At 42.2% G+C, this 26,176-nt stretch overlaps 3 protein-coding genes across 3 annotated transcripts in view; 2 read left to right on the top strand and 1 right to left on the bottom strand.

The window, feature by feature from the left end:
• The window catches only part of Vps13B (vacuolar protein sorting 13B), a 48,082-nt gene extending 32,605 nt beyond the window's left edge, over nt 1-15,477 (top strand). The window contains exons 6-10 of the mRNA XM_065232789.1: nt 12,080-12,294; nt 12,361-12,854; nt 12,911-13,053; nt 13,117-14,886; nt 14,944-15,477. Coding sequence (XP_065088861.1) covers nt 12,080-12,294; nt 12,361-12,854; nt 12,911-13,053; nt 13,117-14,886; nt 14,944-15,381 — 3,060 coding nt within the window. The 3' untranslated portion in view covers nt 15,382-15,477. The remainder of the gene's footprint in view (nt 1-12,079; nt 12,295-12,360; nt 12,855-12,910; nt 13,054-13,116; nt 14,887-14,943) is intronic.
• A 126-nt stretch (nt 15,478-15,603) lies between these two features.
• Nucleotides 15,604-25,882, bottom strand: LOC135710285 (protein THEM6). The gene is made up of 2 exons (XM_065232813.1): nt 25,780-25,882; nt 15,604-16,200 (listed from the first exon to the last, which is right to left on the bottom strand). The coding sequence occupies exon 2, from the start codon at nt 16,198-16,200 to the stop codon at nt 15,610-15,612; it is 591 nt and encodes a 196-aa protein (XP_065088885.1). The 5' UTR covers nt 25,780-25,882; the 3' UTR covers nt 15,604-15,609.
• Nucleotides 16,631-18,180, top strand: Sil1 (Sil1 nucleotide exchange factor). The gene is made up of 2 exons (XM_065232765.1): nt 16,631-16,845; nt 16,899-18,180. The coding sequence occupies exons 1-2, from the start codon at nt 16,737-16,739 to the stop codon at nt 18,128-18,130; spliced, it is 1,341 nt and encodes a 446-aa protein (XP_065088837.1). The 5' UTR covers nt 16,631-16,736; the 3' UTR covers nt 18,131-18,180.
• Nucleotides 25,883-26,176: the final 294 nt, after the last annotated feature.

Genomic DNA, 26,176 nt, shown 5'->3' with positions numbered 1-26,176 from the left:
CCGATTCAACACATTGTAGTTTCATTTTTATACCTATGATCTTGACTTTTTTACCTAGGGGATGAGTACTTAAGGGGGTTAGATTTTGATAAGTTCTTTAGTGGGAATGACACTGATGAAGACTGCACATTGTAGTCGAAATACGTATCTGTCATGGATACAAAAATTAATTAAGTGGAATTAAATGGAAGATAAACCCTTTTGCTGTTTTATTTAGCATTCCGCTAACAACCCAATTTCATTACTTCATTATGATGGCTACCAAGCCTTTGGGGATTTTCCTTATTAGAGATTTGTATAGATTTTTCTCCTTTAGCTTACTTAAATCTTTGGTTTTTATTAGTTAGGTAGGTTCCGATTCAACACATTGTAGTTTCATTTTTATACCTATGATCTTGACTTTTTTACCTAGGGGATGAGTACTTAAGGGGGTTAGATTTTGATAAGTTCTTTAGTGGGAATGACACTGATGAAGACTGCACATTGTAGTCGAAATACGTATCTGTCATGGATACAAAAATTAATTAAGTGGAATTAAATGGAAGATAAACCCTTTTGCTGTTTTATTTAGCATTCCGCTAACAACCCAATTTCATTACTTCATTATGATGGCTACCAAGCCTTTGGGGATTTTCCTTATTAGAGATTTGTATAGATTTTTCTCCTTTAGCTTACTTAAATCTTTGGTTTTTATTAGTTAGGTAGGTTCCGATTCAACACATTGTAGTTTCATTTTTATACCTATGATCTTGACTTTTTTACCTAGGGGATGAGTACTTAAGGGGGTTAGATTTTGATAAGTTCTTTAGTGGGAATGACACTGATGAAGACTGCACATTGTAGTCGAAATACGTATCTGTCATGGATACAAAAATTAATTAAGTGGAATTAAATGGAAGATAAACCCTTTTGCTGTTTTATTTAGCATTCCGCTAACAACCCAATTTCATTACTTCATTATGATGGCTACCAAGCCTTTGGGGATTTTCCTTATTAGAGATTTGTATAGATTTTTCTCCTTTAGCTTACTTAAATCTTTGGTTTTTATTAGTTAGGTAGGTTCCGATTCAACACATTGTAGTTTCATTTTTATACCTATGATCTTGACTTTTTTACCTAGGGGATGAGTACTTAAGGGGGTTAGATTTTGATAAGTTCTTTAGTGGGAATGACACTGATGAAGACTGCACATTGTAGTCGAAATACGTATCTGTCATGGATACAAAAATTAATTAAGTGGAATTAAATGGAAGATAAACCCTTTTGCTGTTTTATTTAGCATTCCGCTAACAACCCAATTTCATTACTTCATTATGATGGCTACCAAGCCTTTGGGGATTTTCCTTATTAGAGATTTGTATAGATTTTTCTCCTTTAGCTTACTTAAATCTTTGGTTTTTATTAGTTAGGTAGGTTCCGATTCAACACATTGTAGTTTCATTTTTATACCTATGATCTTGACTTTTTTACCTAGGGGATGAGTACTTAAGGGGGTTAGATTTTGATAAGTTCTTTAGTGGGAATGACACTGATGAAGACTGCACATTGTAGTCGAAATACGTATCTGTCATGGATACAAAAATTAATTAAGTGGAATTAAATGGAAGATAAACCCTTTTGCTGTTTTATTTAGCATTCCGCTAACAACCCAATTTCATTACTTCATTATGATGGCTACCAAGCCTTTGGGGATTTTCCTTATTAGAGATTTGTATAGATTTTTCTCCTTTAGCTTACTTAAATCTTTGGTTTTTATTAGTTAGGTAGGTTCCGATTCAACACATTGTAGTTTCATTTTTATACCTATGATCTTGACTTTTTTACCTAGGGGATGAGTACTTAAGGGGGTTAGATTTTGATAAGTTCTTTAGTGGGAATGACACTGATGAAGACTGCACATTGTAGTCGAAATACGTATCTGTCATGGATACAAAAATTAATTAAGTGGAATTAAATGGAAGATAAACCCTTTTGCTGTTTTATTTAGCATTCCGCTAACAACCCAATTTCATTACTTCATTATGATGGCTACCAAGCCTTTGGGGATTTTCCTTATTAGAGATTTGTATAGATTTTTCTCCTTTAGCTTACTTAAATCTTTGGTTTTTATTAGTTAGGTAGGTTCCGATTCAACACATTGTAGTTTCATTTTTATACCTATGATCTTGACTTTTTTACCTAGGGGATGAGTACTTAAGGGGGTTAGATTTTGATAAGTTCTTTAGTGGGAATGACACTGATGAAGACTGCACATTGTAGTCGAAATACGTATCTGTCATGGATACAAAAATTAATTAAGTGGAATTAAATGGAAGATAAACCCTTTTGCTGTTTTATTTAGCATTCCGCTAACAACCCAATTTCATTACTTCATTATGATGGCTACCAAGCCTTTGGGGATTTTCCTTATTAGAGATTTGTATAGATTTTTCTCCTTTAGCTTACTTAAATCTTTGGTTTTTATTAGTTAGGTAGGTTCCGATTCAACACATTGTAGTTTCATTTTTATACCTATGATCTTGACTTTTTTACCTAGGGGATGAGTACTTAAGGGGGTTAGATTTTGATAAGTTCTTTAGTGGGAATGACACTGATGAAGACTGCACATTGTAGTCGAAATACGTATCTGTCATGGATACAAAAATTAATTAAGTGGAATTAAATGGAAGATAAACCCTTTTGCTGTTTTATTTAGCATTCCGCTAACAACCCAATTTCATTACTTCATTCAATAATGTAATTTAATTTATTAAAAGCAAATAAACAAAAGCCCGAATCGGGAAAGCGACAAAGTGGCGCGCTCGCACCGGTCCACTTTGTCGATTTCCCGAGCTTTTTCAGCCTTTCGTGATTCAGCCTTTTGTGATTCGGCCTTTCGTAGTGCTCCCGTCCTGTCTGATTATTTCAACAGCTGGAAGATCCGCATAACCTCCCAAACTTGTTCCATCTTAAAATAATAAGATCAACACAGTGGTGGAATGGTTCAAAAAGGTAGTCTACCTTGGCCTTACACTCGACAGCAGGCTGCTTTTCAGGGGACACGTTGACAAAACGAAACCCAAATGCAACATCCTGATGAGATCCGCTCATCAACAGGAGATCCACTCTGTCCCTGAAAAACAAACTTGCTGTCTGTCTACAAGCAAATCATCCTTTCCGTAATCGAATACGGTATGCCAATCTGGGAGAGTTGCGCCAAATGCCCTCACCTTGAACTCCAAAGGATCCAGAACAAGATCCTTAGGATGATCCTAAACAGTCCTCCACGGACTCAAAACTCTGGGGTCCACCGCCTGACTGGTCTTCAGCCTCTGGAAAAGCGAAGATCGATCTTCTTGGAAAGGTTCAGAGGCACCTTTCTGAGATCAGATCATCAGATCATACGTAATCTAGCACGTTAGGTTAAGTTATGCTCGTAGTTAGGTAGGTTATCTCATTTTTCAATTAAAACGAAACACACATTCTGTAAACTAGGGGAATTTACGTATTCTCGGCAACCTAAGCAGCGACCTTCTTTCTATAGCCTTTTTCTCTAAGGAACGCACACATATGCAGTATTGGTTTGTTTGCAATCTTTTGCTGCCAGCTGCTCTAACAATTTCAGTCGAAAGAATTGTCAAAAACTGTTTTCAAACGCTTTTACAAAGCTCCAAACTTCTCTAGTGAGAGCGAGTATTGTCGGCAACCAGTTTTTCTTCGGCAACCGTTCCATTTGAACTGCATGTAAATCTGCTGTTCTATTATCAGCAACTCGAAATCAGCTACAATTTGTACTGCGTGTGTTACATTTCAAGAAAACCTTGCTAGATTGATTTTTCTCAGTGGTAAAAATAAAGTCAAATTGAAGCTGAAAGCATAAAGAATCGTTTGCATGCATTCAGCGAAGTGTTTTCGTAAGAAAATCCAGTGAAAATAGTGTTTCAATTTGGGTTGCCGAAAATAGTCTGTCATACCGAAGCCGTCATTTCCCCTAGATGAAAATCGCAAATATTCAATTAGAATATTCAATGAAACCCTAGGAGCGCTGTAATCAGTAAAAGAGTTTGTTTCATTACTTAAAAGGGGCCATGGTTTACACTCTCTCAGATTTTTAACCCTCCCTTACTCGCGCCAACTTTTGTAACACGAGTACTCGCGTGTTGTATTTTGTACAACAGTGTGAGTTTTCCATTGCCATTTTGCAGCCGAGCTACCAATCGATATGAAACCAACGGGTATTCCTTAAAAAAAATTGTTTTTAACTAAACAAGCTAAACTTTTATCACAGTTAACCCCCAAAAATACGGATAATAGAGAAAATGTGAATGGAAACCGCGTAAACGGTGTCCGTACTACGCGGGATTTGACTTAATTGGTTACAACATGGACAATCTCGAGATCATGACCAGGTAGAAAGTTACTGTCTTTGGCAAAGTTGTTCTAGAGATCATAACCTTTTTGCTGGTGGAGAGTAGTTCAGAATTGTCTCACTCCGTAGTGCTAGAATACATGTGAAATTATCGCATGTGATATATCTCGAGATATATGACCAGATAGCAAGTTACTGTCGTCGACAAAGTTGTTGGTGATATCAAAGCCTATTTATTGGTGCACAATAGTTCAAAATTTTCTCAATACGCGGCGCCATTATACACGTGAAATTCTCATATAAAATATCTCGAGATCCTGATCAGATAGAAAGTTATTGTCTACGACGAAGTTGTTCAGGAGGTCAAGGTTTTTTGGCTGGTGAGTAGTAGTTCAGAATTTCCCCCCAAACTCTAGGCTTTAACCTCCTGAACAACTTTGTTCAAGAGAGTAACTTTCTATCTGGTCAGGATCTCGAGATATATCACAGGCGAGAATTTCACATTTCACTAGCGCTACGTAGTGAGAAAATTTTGAATAACTGTCCACAAGCAAAAATTTTGTGATATCCTTAACAACTATGCCGACGGCATGAATTTTCTATCTGATCAAAAACTTGAGATATTTTATATGCGAGAATTGCACACTCGAGGATCTCGAGATATAGCATATGCGAGAAGTGTACAAGTATACTAACGCCACGTGGTGAGTAAATTCTTAACCTCTGTTTACCAGCCAAAAAATCTTGACTCCCTAAACAACTTTGCCGAAGACAGCAACTTTCTAGCTGATCAAGATCTCGAACTATTGAATATGCGAGAAAGGCACGTATATACTAGCACCGCATAGTGAGACAACTCTGAACTAGAGTCGGTGTATAATGAGTCACGCCAAGAGAAAAACAGTTGAACTCGCATCACGGTTTTCGAAAGATTCCCTTTCTTTTCACTTGGCAACAGAGGACTTCTACATCAACTTCAAATGACTTCTAGCGAGAAAAAAATAGCGGCTGTAGTAAATCATTATATCAGTGATTTTGTCAAATTGTCTTTTAAAAAAATAGTAGAAATTCTCATTACTGATCATTACCAAACGTCATGAAAATTTAAAGGTCACTGCGTGATTATGATAATTTCTTCGATTATATTTTATATTTTTTTGCAATACCTTTCGTTGACCTCTCATAGCATCGTAATTGCTTCACTCTTGGCGTGACTCATTATACACCGACTCTACTCTGAACCACTGTCCACCTGCGAAAAAGCCTTGACCTCCTGAACAACTATGCCGAAGACAGTACCTTTCTATCTGTTTGGGAACTCGAGATATTTTATATGAGAATTTCACGTGTATACTAGCGTCGCATAGTGAGCAAATTCTGAACTATTGAGCACCAAGAAATAGACTTTGACGTCCTGAAAAACTTTGTGAAAGACAGTAACTTTTTATCTGGTCAGGATCTCGAGATATATCACATGCGAGAATTTCACATGTATACTAGCGCTACGTAGTGAGAAAATTCTGAACTACTGTCCGCCAGCGACAAGGCTATGATCTCCTGAACAACTTTGTCGGAGACAGTAACTTTCTATCTGGTCAGGATCTCGATATATTCCATGTTGTAATCAATTAAGTCAAAGTCACAGTTTACGTAGTTTCCATTTACATTTTCCATATTATCTGCATTTTTTAGGTGTTTACTGTAATGAAAGTTTAGCTTGTTTAGATCAAAACAAGTTTTTTGAGGAATACTCGTTGGTTTCGGATCGATTGGTAACTCAGCATCAAAATGGCAATGGAAAACTCATGTGTTTTGTACAAAGTACAACAGCGCGAGTAACGGAGGGTTAAACTGAGTTTCACAGAAGTTCAGATACCTTCTTAGAAATCTATGAAAATTCGTAGAAACTATGACTTAAGAGATTGATTTTAGGGAATTTCGTAGATTGTTGGGATTTTTTTTAAGTTTCGGAAATGTTATATAATTTTAAGAAACCTCATAAATCTACAGAAATTCCATAGCACCTTAGAAAACTTTTTAGCATTTCAAGATAGATAGAATATTTGGAGATTGTTTGGTAGCGCAACAAATTTTAAAGGAGTTCAGCTATTATTGGAAAAACTCAGCAAACTTCATAGAAATCCAGCGAACTTCGTAAAACTTCAACAACAACTCATTTAGTAGAACTTCTTCAAATTTTATAGAAATTGGTAGAAATTTGGGGAAGCTCGTTAAAGTTTTGGCATTTTTCTATACCTTCATTGAGTTTCTTTAAGCTTTAGTGGCTTTGGAGATGTTCAAGTGAAATCGTGGAACTGCTTGGAATCTAATATAAATTCGGAGAGCTTTGATTTATTTTTGGAAAACTTTTCAGAAGTGTACGAGATTGAGCAACTCAAGGGGACGGTCATTCCGCAAAAACACAGTTGGGCACCCATGGTTATAATTGTTCATGATATTTAAAGTTCCTGGCAACACTGCACTGCCTCTGTGTATAAGTGTCAGTCAAGCCATTATCTTGAATCATCAGAAGGAGAGTATTGGATGCAGGGGGAAATGTCGCAGTTTGGAGGGTATTTGATGAAAACACGAAGACCCAAAATAGGCTCCAGGAAGTGTTAGATATATTGACTGTGGATTTGAGATATACTACCAATCTACCAGGGTGTTTTGAATGAAATGTTTCGAGTAAATTGGATCGCATAACTCAAGCTTTGGGTTGTCTTTAATAAAGAAATCGAATAGAGCTCGATCTTATATGATTCTTAACTTATAGAGGAGTGCACTGCTACTGAGTACTCAGCGCTGTTCCCGTTTTTGGATGACATTCAGAAGTTCGCTTCCGTTGGACAATTCGAAAGCTGTTCACCATAACTGCGGCTTTCATGTTCGGTTCCTACTATATGATATGCCGTCGCACAGCATCGCTACCAGGATGAAAACTGTAAACTGACCGACAAATCAGATATAGCATTCTGTTGAGAACTTCCAGTAAGACCACCAGTCTGCGTTCGGTAGTCACGCGTCACATTCCTAGCAGAGCTATCGAACGGTTATTCTTACTTTCCGCCTTGGTGGAACTAACCCGACTGAAGCAAGGAAAACGGCTCACAAATACAAACGCGCTACAATTTACTACAATTTGAGGAGGAATACTTGAAAACCATTTTCGGATCTGGCCAGTAATTTGATTTGTAACATCGTGGGGGCCTCATAGCCTAGTCAGTAAAGGCACGGTTTGTACTACCAAGCCGGAGGCGGTGGTTTCGATTCCCGGCCCGGTCGAGGGAATCTTTCGGGTTGGAAATTTTCTCGACTTCCCTGGGCATAGAGTATCATTGTGCTTGCCACACATTATACAAATTCATGCATTGGGGTATTGGCATCGAAAGCTCTCAATTAATAACTGTGGAAGTGCATTTAGAACACTAAGTTGAGAGCACGCAATAAGCTAATATGCACTAAGCAATAAGCTTGAAATGCGAATAAGAAGAAAAAGAACAAATGAAAACAATCAAGCTGTCAAAATACCGGGTAGCCAAACATGCAACTATTCACAAACAAGAAAAGTCATCACGATATCATGGCGCTGTCGGCACAGTTGAGGCACACTGAGGCCGGCGCCGGTAGTGTAGTGGTAAGCGTGACTGCTTTCTCACACCCCAATGGGTCTGGGTTCAATCCCAGCCGAGGTCGGTGGGATTTTTCTGAGGCATAAAAATCTCTGGTCACGTCTTCCTTCGGAAGGGAAGTAAAGCCGTTGGTCCCGGCCCATCTGTGTTGAATGGGTACGATATCCTACGCAGGTGTGGAAGCTGCCTTCCTGCACATTCGATTGCCGTCAATGGATGGCAATCGATGTCCGTCGGTGATTGGCACTAGATTGCGGAACAGAGACCGACGTTAAATAAAGGAATGAAGAAGAAGGCACACTGAGAACAAAGTTGGCGCAAACTGTGTGTGACAACCCCTTGGAGCAACTTCAAAGAAATTATTTAAACTTTTATTGTTTATTATTTATAAATTAAAAATTTATTTTATTGCCTAAATAGTTTAGTAAATTTAATAGAATTTAAATTTTTAATGGATCCTCAAAGAACAGAAAATAAACATTGAAAGGCTATGAATTAAAAATCATTCAGCGGTGTTTGTATAAGTTGAGTGAATTAAATTGAATATCGAGAAACTTCGCAAAACTTATTTGAAGAGCTAGGAAGTATGTACAAGCTCTGTTAGTTTTTTTCTTTTTTTAAGAATTTCGTGGAGTTGAAATTCAACATGATGTTCTGAGATCTTGGTCAAACTTCCAGGATCAGTGAATGAAACATAGGAATTATTTACAAGCTCAGCTATTTTGGTAAAAAATTTGCTGTAGTTTGTATAAACTATAAACAAATCAAATAAGTTCAGAAAACTTCGTAGAAGTGGACGGAACTTTCCAGCAATTTGCAAAATTTTCCACAAATTTAGGTAACTTCATATAAGCTGAGGGCTAAATTAAATGGATTGGGAAGAAATTCAGGGTACTTTATGTGAGTTCATGGCATTGAATTATAGAAACTTTGCGAAACCATAGAGGTAACTCTAAGACTAGAAGGTCCCGAAGAAATGTGCTCGACTTTTTGGCTCAGCTCTGGCACTCTCTTCGGTCCCAAGCTAATCGATGCACCCCTCGAAACATAAGAAAATCCACGAACCCCTCATTTAGTAGTACCGTACGGAGGATCCGTCTGCGAGCAGGTTACCATTCATTCCGTGCCTCCAAGCAACCGAACAAAACGATGAAGCAGAATCTAGTGGCCAAAACACGCGGCCGGAAGTTTTACGACCGGTTTCTGACGAAGTACAGAGGATGCCTTCTCATGGAAGACGAAACATATGTCTAGATGGATTTCAGGCAGATTCCCGGACAACAACTTTATCTGACCACAGCACGGGGTGATGTCCGCAGCAAGTTCCATTTTTATTTTTGCCGATAAATTCGCCTGGAAACTGATGATCTGGCAAGGAATTTGCAGCTGCGGACTCAAATCTAAGCTTTTCATCACCAACAAAACGGTGTGCAGGATCAATTTTCTTTTCTCGTCGTCCATCTAGTACAACTTTTTTGATACTGTACGTATCGAGACGACACTTTCACCACTGAAACACGTGTACTTTCAAAACACATCGCTGTCAAAACATTACAAATCCGACCACTAGAGGCGCTGCTATATAATAAAGTGTCCGGATTCCAGCCTTTAGTTGATATTCATGGATTTTTAATTTGATTTCAATAAAGTCCAATCATCAGCCGTGAATAGGCAGCTAATTAAGAAATTCAAAGTCGCAGCAGAGATTACTTTATATAAAAAAAAATATATTGCTCCGGTATTTATTTCTTAAATTCTCTTGGGTGGGCCTGCTCTAGGTCGAGGGGGACAGCGCCTGTTGTTGTAGAACAGGTAGGCGCTGCATAGATACCGATTGATGCATGAATAGAAGTAGGCATTGGAATATTAGGAGTAAGGAATCATTTACAAGTTAAACGTCCAAGAGACAAGAAGTGATTTGTTGCTCTAGATAAAGGGTGATACGGTCAAAATTTGGTCAATATCAACTTGACGTATTTCTTTCAATTTTGCATTTAAAAAACCTGAACACCCCTCATTTTGAAGGTGTGTGTGTGTAGAATGTTGCTCTTATTTTGATTTTGGAATTCACTCTTCAGTTGTCAAAATGCCGTCCAAGCAAGAAGAGCAGCGTATCAAAATTTTGCTCGCGCATCGCGAAAATCCGAGCTACTCGCACGCAAAGTTGGCAAAATCGCTAAAAGTTGCCAAATCAACCGTTACAAATGTAATTAAAGTGTTTGGGGAACGTTTGTCGACAGCCAGGAAGTCTGGATCGGGGGGAAATCGAAAACCGGAAGCCGCTGAGACGACAAAGAGAGTTGCCGGTAGTTTCAAGCGAAACCCTAACCTCTCTCTCCGAGATGCCGCAAATAAGCTGGGTGTTTCGTCTACAACCGTGCATCGAGCCAAAAAACGAGCCGGACTATCGACTTACAAGAAGGTAGTGACTCCAAATCGCGATGATAAACAAAATACGACGGCCAAAGCGCGATCCCGGAGGCTGTACACGACGATGCTGACGAAGTTTGACTGCGTGGTAATGGACGACGAAACCTACGTCAAAGCCGACTACAAGCAGCTTCCGGGACAGGAGTTTTATACGGCAAAAGGAAGGGGAAAGGTAGCAGATGTTTTCAAGCACATGAAACTGTCAAAGTTCGCAAAGAAATATCTGGTTTGGCAAGCCATCTGTACCTGTGGCTTGAAAAGCAGCATTTTCATAGCTTCCGGGACTGTCAACCAAGAAATTTACGTGAAAGAGTGTTTGAATAAACGTCTGCTGCCTTTCCTGAAGAAACACGGTTGTTCCGTACTGTTTTGACCGGATTTGGCATCTTGCCATTACGGTAAAAAGGCCATGGAGTGGTACGCCGCCAACAACGTGCAGGTGGTTCCCAAGGACAAGAACCCTCCCAACACGCCAGAGCTCCGCCCAATTGAGAAATACTGGGCTATTGTCAAGCGGAACCTAAAGAAGACCAAAAAAACTGCTAAGGGCGAGCAGCAGTTCAAGGCAAACTGGCTTTCTGCGGCGAAGAAGGTGGACAAGGTGGCTGTACAAAATCTGATGGCAGGGGTCAAGCGTAAGGCCCGGAAATTCGGATTTGGAAAAGCGGAAGCCTAACTGAATATTTTTCCTGAATTTTATACTAATTGAACTTGAAAAAGAAATTTAATTTGATTTTTTAAATAAACGATTTCACCGATTTACACGCGTTTTCCCTTGACCAAATTTTGACCGTATCACCCTTTAGAAGAGAAAAACTATAAATCTTGAAGCAATAAAAGCTGTATTCGCTTTCAAGAGTTTGTCTTCTTCGTCGCAACAAAATTAGATCGTATAGCTGAAGCAGGCTCCGAGCAATACAGCGCCCCTGGCCTCCCCTTATTTCGCCAATATACAAACTATTTAGCAATGCAAATGAACATGCTTTAAAGTCCCAAAGACATTATGCCAAACGTGGCACAATCTATAAACATTATTTTTTGATTAAATTTACATTGATTGTCTGAGAAAACTTCGTCTGAGCTCCAGTATTAACTTATTGATCGATTATAGTTTCTTCAATTTGTACTTATGCTGGCAGCACTTACAGCAACGTGACGATGACTGAGCAGCTATATAGCTATATAGCTATATATATCCCGTCTAGCTGGAGTCTGGGACGAGTGAGAACTTCAAGCAAATCGCGATAACGTAGAGCCGCGGGTACGAGAACGACAATAGCTGTGGTTTTCACAATTACATGCAGCACCGCATGTAAGTATAGAGCGAATGGTTGGGACGACAGTTTTCCCAACTTTTCTGCTATTCCTGCGGTTTGCCATAACTTCCTGAGCCAGGATCAGTGGTTGACCTTTTCTTGAGTCATATCTTCTAAAGTTCGTTTAACTATGAACGTCACGTTGCTTGGAGACGATTGTTTGTGGTTTTCTAAATAATCGCATCTTTTCTACTGATAACAGCACACAAATATTTGTCCAGCAGTTGTTCACTTATGGAAGGCGTAACGTTGCGTATTTACTGTCTTTCATTCACACTGTACCTTTCCCATGATATTTATGTTTTTCGTCCGCAATCCAATTTGTTGTTTCACTACTTTCGTTCCCATTGCAGATCACAAATCTGATTCTGACGTCCGTAACGGAAAACAACATCCGAGTGCTGATCCTCGCGTCGCAGTTTGTCGTGACGAACTATTCCAGCTACGATTTGCGCTGTTGGTCATTCGGTGTGCTCACCAACGAACGGCTGGATCAGGTTCGCCAGGACGACACCGGACCGCATACTGCTTGCTACAGTCTTCCCCGGACCGATAGAAAATGTGAAAAGTATGAATCAGCTCCTTTGCTTTCAAACTGTTCCACTAATAGCCTATGCAATTTATCCCCACACAGTCCTCAAGGTACGGCCATCACCGTCTTCAACAACCTGTCCAAGCACAAGAACAAACTCAAATTCAACAGCTGCTACAACTGCTACCTAACGCTCTACCAGCACGATGGCAACGAGTTCTCCACCCCAATCTACCTTAATCGCACGCTGTCGCGGAAAAGTTTCTCCGTCCAGTGCGACGACGATCGGTACCTTCCCCTATCGCTGTCGATCGTCGCCCACCAAGGCCAACAGTACGTTTCGATCTACGACGATCCGTGTCCGTCGTTCTCGATCGAGAACCGCACGGACTTCAACATCTACGTGGCCCAGTCGGATTCTGTGAATGCGAGCAAAGCGGCCACGGCCGTTCCGGAGTGCGTGGTGGAGTCCAACTTTGTGTGGTATCAAATTGTTGGATCGAGACAGACGGTGCACTATACACCTCCGGCGCTGGATGCCATATTTCCAGAGACGCAGGAGGTTGAGCTGGCACTGATCTTTGCGTGCGTTAGTGGTGAGTTCTGGAAGTTTTTTTTTTCGAGTTGACTTAATGAACATCTTTGTTTGCAGGAAGCGCCATTCGATGGTCCCACCCGGTGAAGATCGATGAAAATAAGAATATATTCCTGAACATTCCTCTGTACGGTGATCTCAAACTGGCTGTGAATATTAAGAACCGTACTACCGACATCCTGATCGACTATATAAGTCAGGTAGGTTTATCTCAAGCCATTCTGTATTCTCAAAACCTTATTTGAGTCACGTTTTTCCTCCAGGACCTGGAATTCTCCGCCAAAGACATCCGCACCCGGCTCCTGAATCCGATCGCGCTTCCAGCGGATCAGGACTCCTCAGAACTACCGCAGAAACCTACACCCAAACCAGCGGCTTCACCTGTCGTAACCGGCGCGGACAGTCAACAGCCACCGCTGCGATCCAAACGGATATCGTTCCGTGGGTTCTTTAAATCGCTGAACCTAACCTTGTTCAACGATCTGGACTCGAAGTGCTGCTCCAAGGTGGACCTGATTTCGTTCAACTTCGATCGAGTCGGAGTCGAGATGAACACTGGTGGCGACAACAGTAAGGCTCTGGTTCAGTTCGTCAGCGTCCAGGTGGACAATGAGTTGCACAGTACCGGGGAGTATGACTTCCCGGTGATCTTGTGCAGTGAGGATCACGAGGCTAAACAAGCACAACCGGTGGTGATTCCCAATCAGTACCGGCTGGAGGATTGTCTGCAGGAGCTGGCTTCGAATGCGTTGTGTTCGATCTATGTCGAAATGGACGCGGAAAGCTGGACGAACGTCGAAGGATTGCGCTTCAAGATCAACCCGATCAGGGCGTACATAGAGGATACCTACATCAACATCCTGTTGGATTATTTGATGGAGTGTCTTCCGGTGAATTTGCTGTATCAACCTGAACGGCCGGTTGAACGGATAAAGTGCGCTCCTGGTCAAGTCCTCGTCCCAAAACTGGTCACGCAGCAGTCTTCCTACCTGGCTGATCCGATCAAGTTCCGCTACATTCGAATTGAGCCATTGCACGTCCTGCTTTCCGTCCACACCTGTATGCGTCTGTACATAGCCTTGGATCATAGCCCGCTGGACTTCTCCGCTTTCGAACGGAATCACATTCGATCACTACCGATACGGTTCGGTAACTCACTGGGAATGCACTACCTATCGGGGGCCATCTTCGGGGGCGGTTGGGTCATTGGATCGCTGGAAATACTCGGAAGTCCCAGCGGCTTGGCACGATCGGTGACCAGTGGTCTGCGGGATTTTGTGTCACTTCCCGTGCAGGGACTATTCCGGGGACCATGGGGATTCTTAGTGGGATTGACCCAAGGATCCACGTCGCTTGTAAGAAACATTACAGCAGGAACGGTCAACTCCGTCACTAAGCTGGCAACGTCCGTAGCCAGGAACTTAGATAGGTTAACGTTGGATAATGAGCACGTCCAGAGAACGGACGCCTTGCGAAGGAGACGACCTCAAGGGATGACCGAAGGATTCACACAGGGTTTAACGGGGCTGGGTATCAGTATATTGGGAGCTGTCGGAGGATTGGCTCATCATCCGCTACAGGCGAGAAGTCCGATGGACGTGGTGACGGGTGTGGGAAAAGGTATCGTTGGAGCATTCACGAAACCGATCAGTGGTGCTGCGGAATTGGTTGCCCTTACGGGACAGGGAATGCTCCATAGCGTGGGGTACAATACGATGCCTACGCCAAAGTATTTCCAACAACCGCTTCAAAGACAGGAACCGATCCCCTACAAGACTCTCTGGGATCCGCAAGCTCTCTGTGATGGATCGCTCATGTTCACAATTCACGCCACATTTGCCGGCAGGAGTCAGTACAAGCTGGTTGTCGTGGGGATCTATTTGAAGACGTTCGTACTGCTGGACGTCGATAACAGCCAGCTCTTGGAGGTTCTGGATCTGAAGACTGTGTATCCCAGCGTAGATGCGACTGATCCCACCCAGGTTTTGCTGAGGATACGGCCGGAACTGCCACCACCACCCACGGATTACATGGTATTTTGCGCAACATTTCCAAGAAAAAATCACAAGCTAAAATGTTATTTCTTCCAGTCCTATCCCATCTCCAGCCGAACGTACCAGTTCGTGCAGGAATCGACCATGCAACTGCCAAAGTTATCCTCCTACTCACTTCCTCCGTTGGTGACGAAACCGTCTGCAGTCACCCCCAAGGTGAACCTAGCTCCAGCGCCAGCGTCCAACAACGGAAGCACTTTTGATTCCCCGCCGGAGGAGGCCGACGACATGACTTCCAGAAACTGCGACGACATAGTCGTTGAAATCGATGACGAGGGCGATCAATCGCTGCTGGACGATGTTCCCATCATCGAGGGGGACGGAAGCAACCGATGTGCCGATGACAGCGAACGCCGCCTGGTGCTCTACGTCGACGAAAATCTGGCTCGCTATCTCGTAAAGTATGTCAATCTGCTTAAGAAGAGTCAACAACCGGCCGGGACGGTTGTCTTCGGACCGTTCGACGGTAAATAGTGGATGGTGGGTAGGAATAAAACTCTATTTTAATATAAAAAAGAAAAGCTATTTATTCGGGGCAATGCATTTTAGTCATTTTTAAACGGTTATGTATTAAACTTTTTTCGTATTATTACTTCTAAATACCACTCCACGGGAATGCAATAAATATTTCAATTATGACCACCGACCATCGCTGATCCGAAAGCCTTCTCCGTCTCTTCGTTCCGTCATTCTAGGTGAGATCTACTTGTCCTTCCGCAGCTTCTGGCTGGAGGTCTCGATCGACTCCAACCACTGCTTCAGTTCGTCCGGCATGTCCGGTTGCTTCTCCACGCCCGGAAACTCCTTCATCAAGTCCAACACGTTCACCTTGGTGATGCACTGCTTGGACATGGCCACCGCTCGGACGAACCCATCGGCCAACGTGATGAGCTGCTGCTCCAGGTAGATCGCCTTGTCGTCCCACCACACCAACCGGGTAGTGATCTTGTAGGTATTGAAGATCGGAATGGTCCGCCGGTAGCGTACACTGGAGGCACCCTGCACGGCACCACCGCCCTTGGCCTTGATCTTGCCGTAGATTCCGGTCAGGCCGTAGAAATGGAACCGGGCAAAGTCCAGCTCACGGATGTAGCGAGCGTTGTTCATGTGTCGGATGAAGATGTCCACGTCCTGAGTGGTGCACAGGCCGTAGATCGAAGTTTGATCGGTCACTTTGCGCTTCCGCTGGAACAGCATCCCATAGCCGAGGGTGGCCACGCAGCGGATGAAGTAGTTGACATCCCAGATCACGTACAGGACCAGAAGGGCGATTAGCAGGCCGCAGGAGAACATCTGGAAGGCGAGGTAAGAGGAGATTTTTTTCTTTATTATATTTTCATATGGGCCGTTTTCAAATGTCTGTCTTTAGTCTTTATTTGTTTAAAGTCTTTAGTTTAAGAAGTTGTGCAGGTTTGTGGCATTGAAACTTTTGATGGCTTTTTCAAGATTGTTTAGGTCCTATATGATAATTTATAATTCAGTACCTATAGGAAATTGTCAGGTCACCGATAAATTATACTCTGTGGCCCCCCTATCCACTATATCTTGCATGCAAATTGAGTCCAACTTGCTTAAAACTTAATACAAACATGCAGTTAGGCGCATCGCGACACGACAGCTGCCATGTGACTGTATGAGTATCCGAAAACCACGTTCCACACTGACGTGTATTTGCCGTCCTGAGACGAGAGGTATTTTGTTTTCATACCTCCTATAGGCCGGGCAGCACATAGTGATGAAACTCGCAGCTAAATCTCAGAAATTTTAAAAACATCTTCACCAAAGAGAAGTAAATCCAATTTTATTAGTCGAACCAATCTCAAGTAGTCATGAACTCGATCAACATCTTCCTGCTCGGACTGTTTCTGGTGACGAGCTACGCGACCCAGAACAAAACGCAATTCATCGCCACTGAAGAGTGGCAAGAGATCCAAGAAGGTAAAACACCACCGATTTAAAAAAAAAGTTACGGTAATAATCATTTGTACCAGGTCAACCCATCCCGCAGGGTTTGCACGTAAGAATCAATTTGCAAACTGGCATGAAGGAAGCGAAGCTTCTGGAGAAGGAAGACAACAATACCCAATCTACTGCATCGCTGTCCACCGTGCCCGGCGAGGGCCTTCAGGATCATGGTGGAGGCGGCAGTGCTTTACCGTACGACAACATCGGTAAGCTGAAGGAAGCCTTGGAGAACATTCCCGGCGATGACTTCAAGTTCAACGAAGAAGAGCTGAAGAAAGTCAACCAGAAGTACAAGACGTACGAGCAGATCAAGCAGGAACTGAAGGAAGTCAATCTGGAGGTGAAGAGCGACAGTGATATCATGGGTGCGTTGTTTGAACGGTTCGAAGGGATTCTAAAATCGAAAAACCAGGCTGAGAGCACCGTCAAGGCCCAATTGGACGTGATGTTTGAAGATTTGCTCTACTTGGTCCATCAGATTGACAACGCCATCGAGTTTATAGATCGCCAGGGAATTGAGAAGATTATTTGGCCAAGTTTGAACCAAACCGAGTCTTCGTTGAAGATTCACGGGTTCAAGCTGCTCGGGACGGTGGTTCAAAACAACCCAAAAGCTAAGGTTGCACTGTTTGAACGTAACGGAGGAAGTATTTTGCTGACAAAGCTTTCCCAGTCGAGCAATTCTGAAGAAATTTCCGCAGGATTGTACGCTTTCGGCGCCTTATTGAGAAAATTTCCATACGCACAGAGCGAACTTCTCAACCCTCATGGCTACAGTCTGCTGTTCGACGTTCTGGACAAAAAAATCGAACTTCGGGTAAAGGTCAAAATCGTCAAGCTAATCACCGACTTGGTGCAGGACTACGAACATGCTACAACGGTAGCGGATGTTGACGCAATCACCCGGGGACGGTACGAATCGACCCAGCTGAAGGAGCATCTACGAAAGGTAGAGTACTGCAAGCGAGTCGGGGACTTTTTCCATCAGAACAAAGCCGGTTTCGTGCAGGATGACAATCTGACGGAGGAAGTGGTGAGTGCACTGCGTAGCGTCCGCGTGGGTCTCTGTCAGGACACGTGGTCCAAATGTCCACTGTTTCGGCATACGTTGCTGGTGTTGAGGAATAACCTGGATACACGGCTGAGCGAGTGGAGTGGGGACACGGACGGGCGGACCTATCTGAAGGAGATCCAGCAGACCATCGATCAGTTCGTGGAAGAACTGTACGTGAAGGAGATGCCGAAGGATGAACTGTGAAGAATGGGTTTGGGTTTGATGAAGTATGAGATTGTAAAGTTGCAATAAACTGTTTGAAATGGGTTTCGGTGTTTTCGTGGGATGAAGTGTAGTCAATGGTTGGCTATTAAAGTGCAGCACCATACAATGCATCGTTGATAAGTTGCGGCAAAGTGACAACTAAATCTATTGTCTTAACTGTTGGATTTGCTCCGGATTTATTGTGCACCGCTTTTAAGAAGTGCCTAATAACCAGCATTTGTAAAGAGCACATTGTGTTGTCGCATTGAACTTTTCAACAAAAAGTTAGCAACTAATTTCTTTACAAAAATTGTACACCAAAAACCTCTAAATGGTTTGCAAGAAATCAGTTTATAAAAGGTTAATTGAAAAAACGAGAAGTCACTGTTTGTCAAGCAAATTTGTTTTTTCGGCAAAGTTTATTCAAGTAAATTTTTCTACAACTAAGCCGGTATATCTTATATAGCTTAAGAGTGTATATTTAGAACTACACTAACTATAGGGACCACCCTGCACACTAACCTATAGTCATTGTTTCACTCTTCGTGACTTGTCCTGGGATGAGGTTGACTCGTGACTTTGGCGTGACGTTGGAGGTATGGACGTTAAACACTACACCAGAGCCGTCTCCAGAGACCAGCCTAAAATTTCACTCACTTCAAACATGTTGTATGGCCAAAGTCCTAGAGCGTATGGTTCATCGAAGACTGAAGCAACACCTCGAAGCTGGAAATTTCCTTGATCACCGACAGCACGCTTTCCGACAAGGTTTCGGAACGTCCACCTATTTCGCAACCCTAGGGGAAGTTCTCAAGAACGCCTATGCCAGTGGTCTGCACACCGAGATAGTATCGCTCGACATATCGAAGGCCCTCAACAGAACGTGGACGCCCCTCGTTCTTAAGCAACTAATCGACTGGGGTCTTAACGGACCCATCGTTCACTTCATCCAGAACTTCTTGTCCAACCGCTCATTTCGAGTCGCAGTCGGTAACACCAAAACCCGGCTTTTCCCCGAGGAAACGGGTGTTCCACAAGGATCGGTTACCGCCGTTACCCTGTTCCTAGTGGCGACGAACGGAGTCTTCCGTCAACTACCGAAAAACATACATATATGTGTTCGTCTACGCCGACGACATCCTCATCGTCACCACCGGATCCGCCGTCGCCAGGTGGGCCCACTCAGTAGGCTTTGAATTATCAGGCTCTAAAAGCATCAGGTGCCATGTCTGCCCTTCTCGATCAAAATCGACGACCAGTCCATACCGCTGAAGAAGACCGTCCGAGTTCTGGGAGTTCTCGTTGACCGATTCCTCAACTTTGAACAGCATTTCAGTGCAGTCAAGAAAAATTGCCGCAGCCGAGTGAATCTCATCCGGACCATTTCCCGACTGAATAGATCGAACAACCGCAGCATCCGTTTTCACGTGGCGCGTGCAATTATCGACAGTCGCCTTCTATACGGGTTGGAGATGACCTGCATCGCAACGGATAAGCTTTTAGCTACGTTAGCACCAGTCTACAACACCTACGTCCGGATAGTCTCTGGTCTGCTGCCATCCACGCCCGCTGACGCTGCATGCATCGACGCAACCAAAGCCGCAGCTTTCATCTCGAAAACTTCCGGAAATCAAGGGATCTTCCTCCTCGACGAGGGGAACAGACTCCTCCGCACGGCTGCCAACGAAGATCTCCCCCCAGTGGCCAGGGTCCACTGGCATGGAGACAAATGCTGGCAAACACCATTACCGAAAATCGAAAACCGGAGACAATTCCGTGGCCATGAAAAGGACTGTAGCTGAAATGGTAGGAGAAAAATACCCCACGCACACTATCGGTCTAGCCGGAAACATCACACCAACCAGCTGCAGCTTACCACCGCAATGTTCTGTCTTCTCTGCTGAAGCTGCTACCATCTTCATCGCTGCTACAACGCTCTCCGACCGACCGATCGTGGTCCTCACGGATTCGCACAGCGTCATACAAGCCCTGACATCCGAGGCCCCGACTCATTCCTGGGTACAGGTGACGATGAAGTCCGCGCCACTAAACATGGTATTCTGCTGGGTTCCGGGGCACTGCGGAATACCAGGCAACTCTGAAGCTGACTTTCTGGCTGGGGCAGGACCATCTGCCCCTCGCTATACCAACGAAGTACCGTTACACGATGTCAATCGGTGGATCGTGAGCAAAGTACGGGAAGCTTTGGACGCGGATTGGGCCCAAAACCGCTCCCTCTTCATCAGACGGATCAAAGGGACGACGAGGTAATGGACAGAATAGTTGAACCAGCGGGATCAGAAGATAGCGTCGCGTTTGAGGACCGGTCACACCAAGATCTCGCACAATTTCGGTGGAACGCCGTTCCACAGCACTTGTGTCGGTTGTAGAACTCCAGCCTCAATCGAGCACATTATATGCGTATACCCTCAGTATCAGAACCTGAGGGAATTCCACGGTCTTCCAAATAGCATACGCGACATGCTGGGTGATGACCCCTCCACACTGGCAGCAGTAATGCGCTTTTATTGGATGCTACGTTGTATTTTAAAGTTTAGTCTTTTTTAATTCCTTTCGGCTGTTGGGACATCTCTGTCTGGTGGGGGCCCTCCCTTAATGTTGTGTCTTTAATATGTTGTGTAAATGTACGATCGAGCCAGGAACCAATTTCCGGTTGAAGTAAAAAACTACTCTCCTCCTTCTGAGGCCCCACCTTTCATGGACGAGATGAACTAGCATACGGCTAAAAATCTCAAAAATAAAGAAAAGAAAAAAACTCACTTCAAAGGGCTTGCTAAAAAAAATAAAACTTTTCCTAAGACACTATTTACCGTAGAACCCCGTTAGTTTGAATAACTAAAATGGAAATTACATGGTGCTCATTTAGAATTTATTTATGTGGTACCCCTACACAGGTGCGTAACGCCATTGGGCACGTGTTAAGGGGTACCAGTTGAACAAATTCTAAATGAGCGCCGTTTAGTTACCAATTTAACTATTCAATTAGACGTCCAGTAACGCCTGGTAAATTACCTTTTCGCGGTGCGTTACTGGCATTAAGATCCACCACCGAAGCCTAGTTCAAACTACTTCAAACTAGGCAAACAGGACTGTTTTTGTAATCAAAGGAACACATCTTAGTCCTTTTTACTTGTTATGCCTTGTTGATAGTGACAAGACTCGGCTTTGTCCACCGAGTATGATCTTGAAACAAGAAACAAAATTAGTTAGGTAGAGCTTACATCTAATTTTGGGCCTACTAAGCACAACCCGCCCTTGGCTGGGTGGGCGTTGCCAGATCTGGATTTTTCCTATATAATCCTAATAGGACCTAGATTATTTAATACTCTAGTAACCTCAAGTCCGTGGAGTGTAGAGCGCACTGCCCACTGGACGATTCTGAAGCCTGGCCAAGTGAGTGGGGTATGGGTTTATTTGATTGAACGTCATTTCCAATGTATATATTGATACATTCAAACCATTGGCATTTGAGATAAGACAGAGATAGGATGCGGAGGGCCCGCTTAGGGGGAGCGTAACCCATGTTATGGTTTCCATTTATTAAATAGTTCAGATAGGCTAGAAATGACAGGTTCATAGTGAGAGAATGTACCCTATGGTGCCTGTTCACTAATCAAAATCAAATTCACATCGTCAGGCTTTGTCCAAGAATAAGGGGATTGACTAGTAAGTGGGTTAAAGTCTAATGATTACTGAATGGACAATACAGTGCAGATGGATATTTTATTTTATACTCTCTTTATTATAATCTTTGAATTAGTTTTAGGGTTTTGGGTTAACAAAGGCAGAGCGCGGAGGTACAGCTTGGGAAAGCATAATGTTCATACTTGAAGGTTTCAGAGCGGCTGAGCGGTTCGATTGTAGTTTGACCACCGATAAACCGACATGAATGACCATAGTAAAAATAATAAAATTTCTGACCAAAGCACACTACTGACATCTGGCTCCGTGTTCGCGGGAAATATTTAGCTAAGCCATGAACCCGCATGCAAAAGTTATGAATTGGTTCGTGTCTGATCTATTCTGGGTGAATTATTTTTTTCTAGATCAAAAAATCCTATGGTTTTGACAGTTCGGATCACTGCACATTTAAATCGGCCGTTTACGATTTTCGGACATAAGTCAGAATTAAGTGACATGTCGGTTTGTCGGTGGTTTGACCTTCCTTTAAAAACCAATTTGGTTCTAGAACAATTTTAAACTTGTTCTGCATTATTCACATGTTGCAATTATTGAAAAGAGCTCGATATAAAGTAGCTTAATACAACTAAATAGAAATGCCAAAATCTTACCGAGTAGTTTAGCTGTTCTGATTTCGGTAGAATTTGTTGACATCGGGTATAGTTTCTGAGTATGTTGTTTGTGGATTCCCATTTTGGAATACCCCAGATTAGCACAGAGTAATAGTTTTATTGCTAGGGAACTTTCTTTTGGGATCGTCTTTTCTTCATACAATTCTCATTATTCATACTATATTAATCATGATCAGTCTTCGAAAATATTATATGTTTAAGCCCATTTCTAGATTAGTTTGTTATCAATATCTTTTGCATTGCAGCTCGCGAGAGGTTGCCCAATATGAGTTCTCTTTCTCATCCACAATAGTTTGGGGGGAGGGGGCGAACTGAGAGCTGAATAGAGGCAATTAAAATAGGGAACACAACACCATGACCCAAACGACTAACCAACACATGCGGTGCACACTTAACTTGTTCTATTTGTTTCTTCCTCTCATGTACCAATATTACCTGTTTGAGAACAAATGGGAACACGGCCAGATGTTCAATAGGAGGAAAAATAGCGAGAAAGCATGAGCAAGAAAAGAAAATAAGACATGCATCGGAAAGAGTAAGCAGTCAGAAAGGATCACGCCTATTGGAAACAGTCTATTTATACTGGACGGAACTGGTAAGTAGGATAAGAATTGTAAAAGGTATTTTAGCCAATAAGCTACATCAGAACCTCATTTCCTTCAATTACTACTCCATCGCAGCACACACCTAATATTGATCACTAACCTTCATATAGGTTCAGCATTATCGACATTATTATCAAAAGGTGAGTTATTAAGTATAATTACCATGCATAGAGATAAGTTAATGTACCAGAACCTGGACGGACACGAGCCTACCCAGGGAAGAACCCGGATACGACCACCCATGTGTGTCTAGAGTATCGCACGAGCTGACGAGTGCAACGGGAAGGACAGTAGGTGTATAGACTAGGGGGTTAGTCCCTAGATAAGCCAACTTAGCGCTTGGCACAGCCTATACACTGAACAATTACAATCACAAGGGCACAACCCGCCCTTGGCTGCGTATTTTTCGTCATTTTTTTGCTTTAAATTTGTTTATTTGTGTGCTGAAATTTACCTCCAAAATCTACGACACATTCCATTCCATTGTGCGGTGTCGGTTTTCATTGCCTCCCGGGAGCCCGGTCACCGACAAACCGACATGAATGATCATACAAAGTATCATCAAATTTCTGATCACATCACAAATCTGACATCTGCCGCCGTGTTCGCGAAAAATGTGTATCCTAACCACGAACACACATACTAAATGTATGAGTTGGTTCGTGTCTAATCTATTCCGGGAAAATTATTTTTATCTAGATAACAAATTTCTATGGTTTTGACAGATGGGATCGCTGCACATTTGAATCCGCCGTTATGGATTCTCGATCAAGAGTTAGGCTTGAGTTTCATGTCGGTTTGTCGGTGGCCCGGTTCTCCGATTCGTCACCGTGGGTGAGTTTGAACCTGGTCCGGTTGGTGAAATAGCCCGGGAACGTGCTGATAATGTGTCCGTCGCGAGTTTTGGTGGTGTCACTTTTTAATGACAGTCACTAAAAAGTCACTTTTTACACCAAAAAATCACTAAAGTTACTATTTCCTTAAAAATAGTCACTAAAGTCACCTTTTCACTACTAAAATACAGTGAAATTTAAAAATATCAACAAAATGTTTAAATTGGGTACTTGGCACTAAGAAAGTCTACAATAGTTTTAATAAAGTATACATATCTGTTAATTTTTTTTATATTAACCAGGGTGACCAGAACAGGAGGAAAATATACCTTCTTTCCCAGAAAATAAATTGAAAACCTTGGAAACTTGGAAGAATTTTAAAAAATCCAAAGTTAATTTAAGAGAATTTTAAAGGATTCTAGGATTCTAGACACCAAGATATATCAGAGAAGAATAACAAAGTACAGACTAAGAAAGTCTCATGTAAAACTAAGTGCTCTGAGGACCGATTTCTTCATCTCCGCTTAAATCTTAAATCAGGTTTACCTACATAGTTAAACTTGGCTTAACACAAACAAGTGTCGCTTTTGATTATTGTTTAAATTATTAGAGACGCAAAATTCAGCTCCGAAACAATTTTGGAAATAATTCCAATATAATTTAGAGTGAATTTTAACGAGAGTTCTGAGAAGAATAATTGGATGAGAATTGTAGGTCCAATTCTAATAAGAATTCAAAATTAGTTCTGAAATTTTGCTTAAGGGAGCTCTGATGAAAATTCCATGAAAATCCCGTGAACTCCAAAGATGGTCTCGGCGGATAGTTCTAAACGAATTCTGGGGTGATTTATAAAGATACTTCCAAGAGAATTCTTAAGAGTTCAAAATAAGTTCCGAGAATAATTGAAACGGAATCGGGTTCAATCTCAAAGAAATTCTGAGAAGATTTTCAAAGTTATTGTGTGATGGATGTTTGTTTTGAGAATTCCGAGGAAATACTATGGGAATTATAAGGAGAATACGAATGGAATTTCCAATTGAATGCAGTGGAGAAGTCCAAGATTATTCTAAACAGAAATTTCTAAGGTCAATTGCATGGAAGTTCTAAAAAGAATTCAAATAAATTTAAATTGGATTTATGGAGCTACTGTATATACAAAGTAGAAAGCGAGCATCTCTCCTCATCTATCGTATAAAATGTCCACTTTAATTCTGATATTTGATGTTAAGCATTTCCAACTACGAAAATAATCTATTTCCAAGAATTTTGTTGATTGTTCTGCAAAGAATTTCAAAAATGAAATATTAGTTTTTGGACGGGGAGTTTTATAAAAACAAGAACGAGTATTTCACCGTTGGTTTCACTCACCACCCTCGGTTGATTCGACCATTTTCCAACTCAGCTATTTCAAGTTAGCCAGAGCCACTAAAAGTTACATAAAAGAAGAAACCGGCTTCGGAGGTCATTTTTGTTTTTGCCACCACCACCACATCCATTAGGACAGTAGTAACAGTGACTGAATTTGCTGTGATTTGCATTTGAATTTTAAAAGCTGTGAACTTTGAAGTCACTCAAGCTCAAGTCTGGTAGTACGACCTACCGATAAATTTAGCTATCACTGACACTGACCGTAAAATGTAATTTTCTCTTACCAGCCGTTTTTCGATTTTCTGCAACGCTATGAAACTAAAAATGAAATGCAACGCAAACAAAAGGCGAAAACTTTCACATTTGGGTATTTTCAACTGTTCGCAGCCTTACCTTTTCTTCAAGAAGTTTAATGAGTCAGCGACGACAATGTAGATTGTCGTAGCCGAAGATTTCATATCCTCAGTTCAGTAATTATCACTATCTGGACAGTGTGGTTTGGTACTTACCGTGACTGGAATAATCGTCAACAGAATGCAATTGATCACACGTTATTGGAGCCTCGTCCAAAGTATAGGTAGCGGTGTCCGTCCAAGTTCAAGATCGGCACGCGACTGACTGCAAACGATCCGATCGTATATCATGGCATTTTCACCTGTGTGTGCAAAAGAAAATGAGAGAAGAGAGGTAATTGTGTGGTGATTGTTATGTTGACTACGTGGTTGACTCCAACCTATTGAGAGTCGCTCAGGAAAGTCGGCGCTGCTAGATCTGAGTTGCGTTCAATTTTTGGCCTGCATTTAGGCGTATAAGCTGTACTGAATAAATAGAAATATTTTATTGAGAGAAAATGGAAAATTTCATTTCATTCCCGCTCATCCTGGGAACCTCAAGAGGTGCAGAGGG

The sequence above is a fragment of the Ochlerotatus camptorhynchus genome, unplaced genomic scaffold (assembly GCF_037179485.1).
Source record: "Ochlerotatus camptorhynchus isolate MF236.1 unplaced genomic scaffold, CSIRO-AGI_Acam_v1.1 ptg000374l, whole genome shotgun sequence".
NCBI lineage: Eukaryota > Metazoa > Arthropoda > Insecta > Diptera > Culicidae > Ochlerotatus > Ochlerotatus camptorhynchus.
This window is presented reverse-complemented; position numbering and strand designations above follow the sequence as displayed.

Excerpts from the sequence above, each read along its gene's own strand:
- LOC135710285 (XM_065232813.1), bottom strand. The coding sequence starts at position 16,200 with ATGTTCTCCTGCGGCCTGCTAATCGCCCTTCTGGTCCTGTACGTGATC.
- Sil1 (XM_065232765.1), top strand. The coding sequence starts at position 16,737 with ATGAACTCGATCAACATCTTCCTGCTCGGACTGTTTCTGGTGACGAGC. Across the intron at positions 16,846-16,898 it reads GTGGCAAGAGATCCAAGAAG|GTCAACCCATCCCGCAGGGT; the intron begins GTAAAACACCAC and ends CATTTGTACCAG.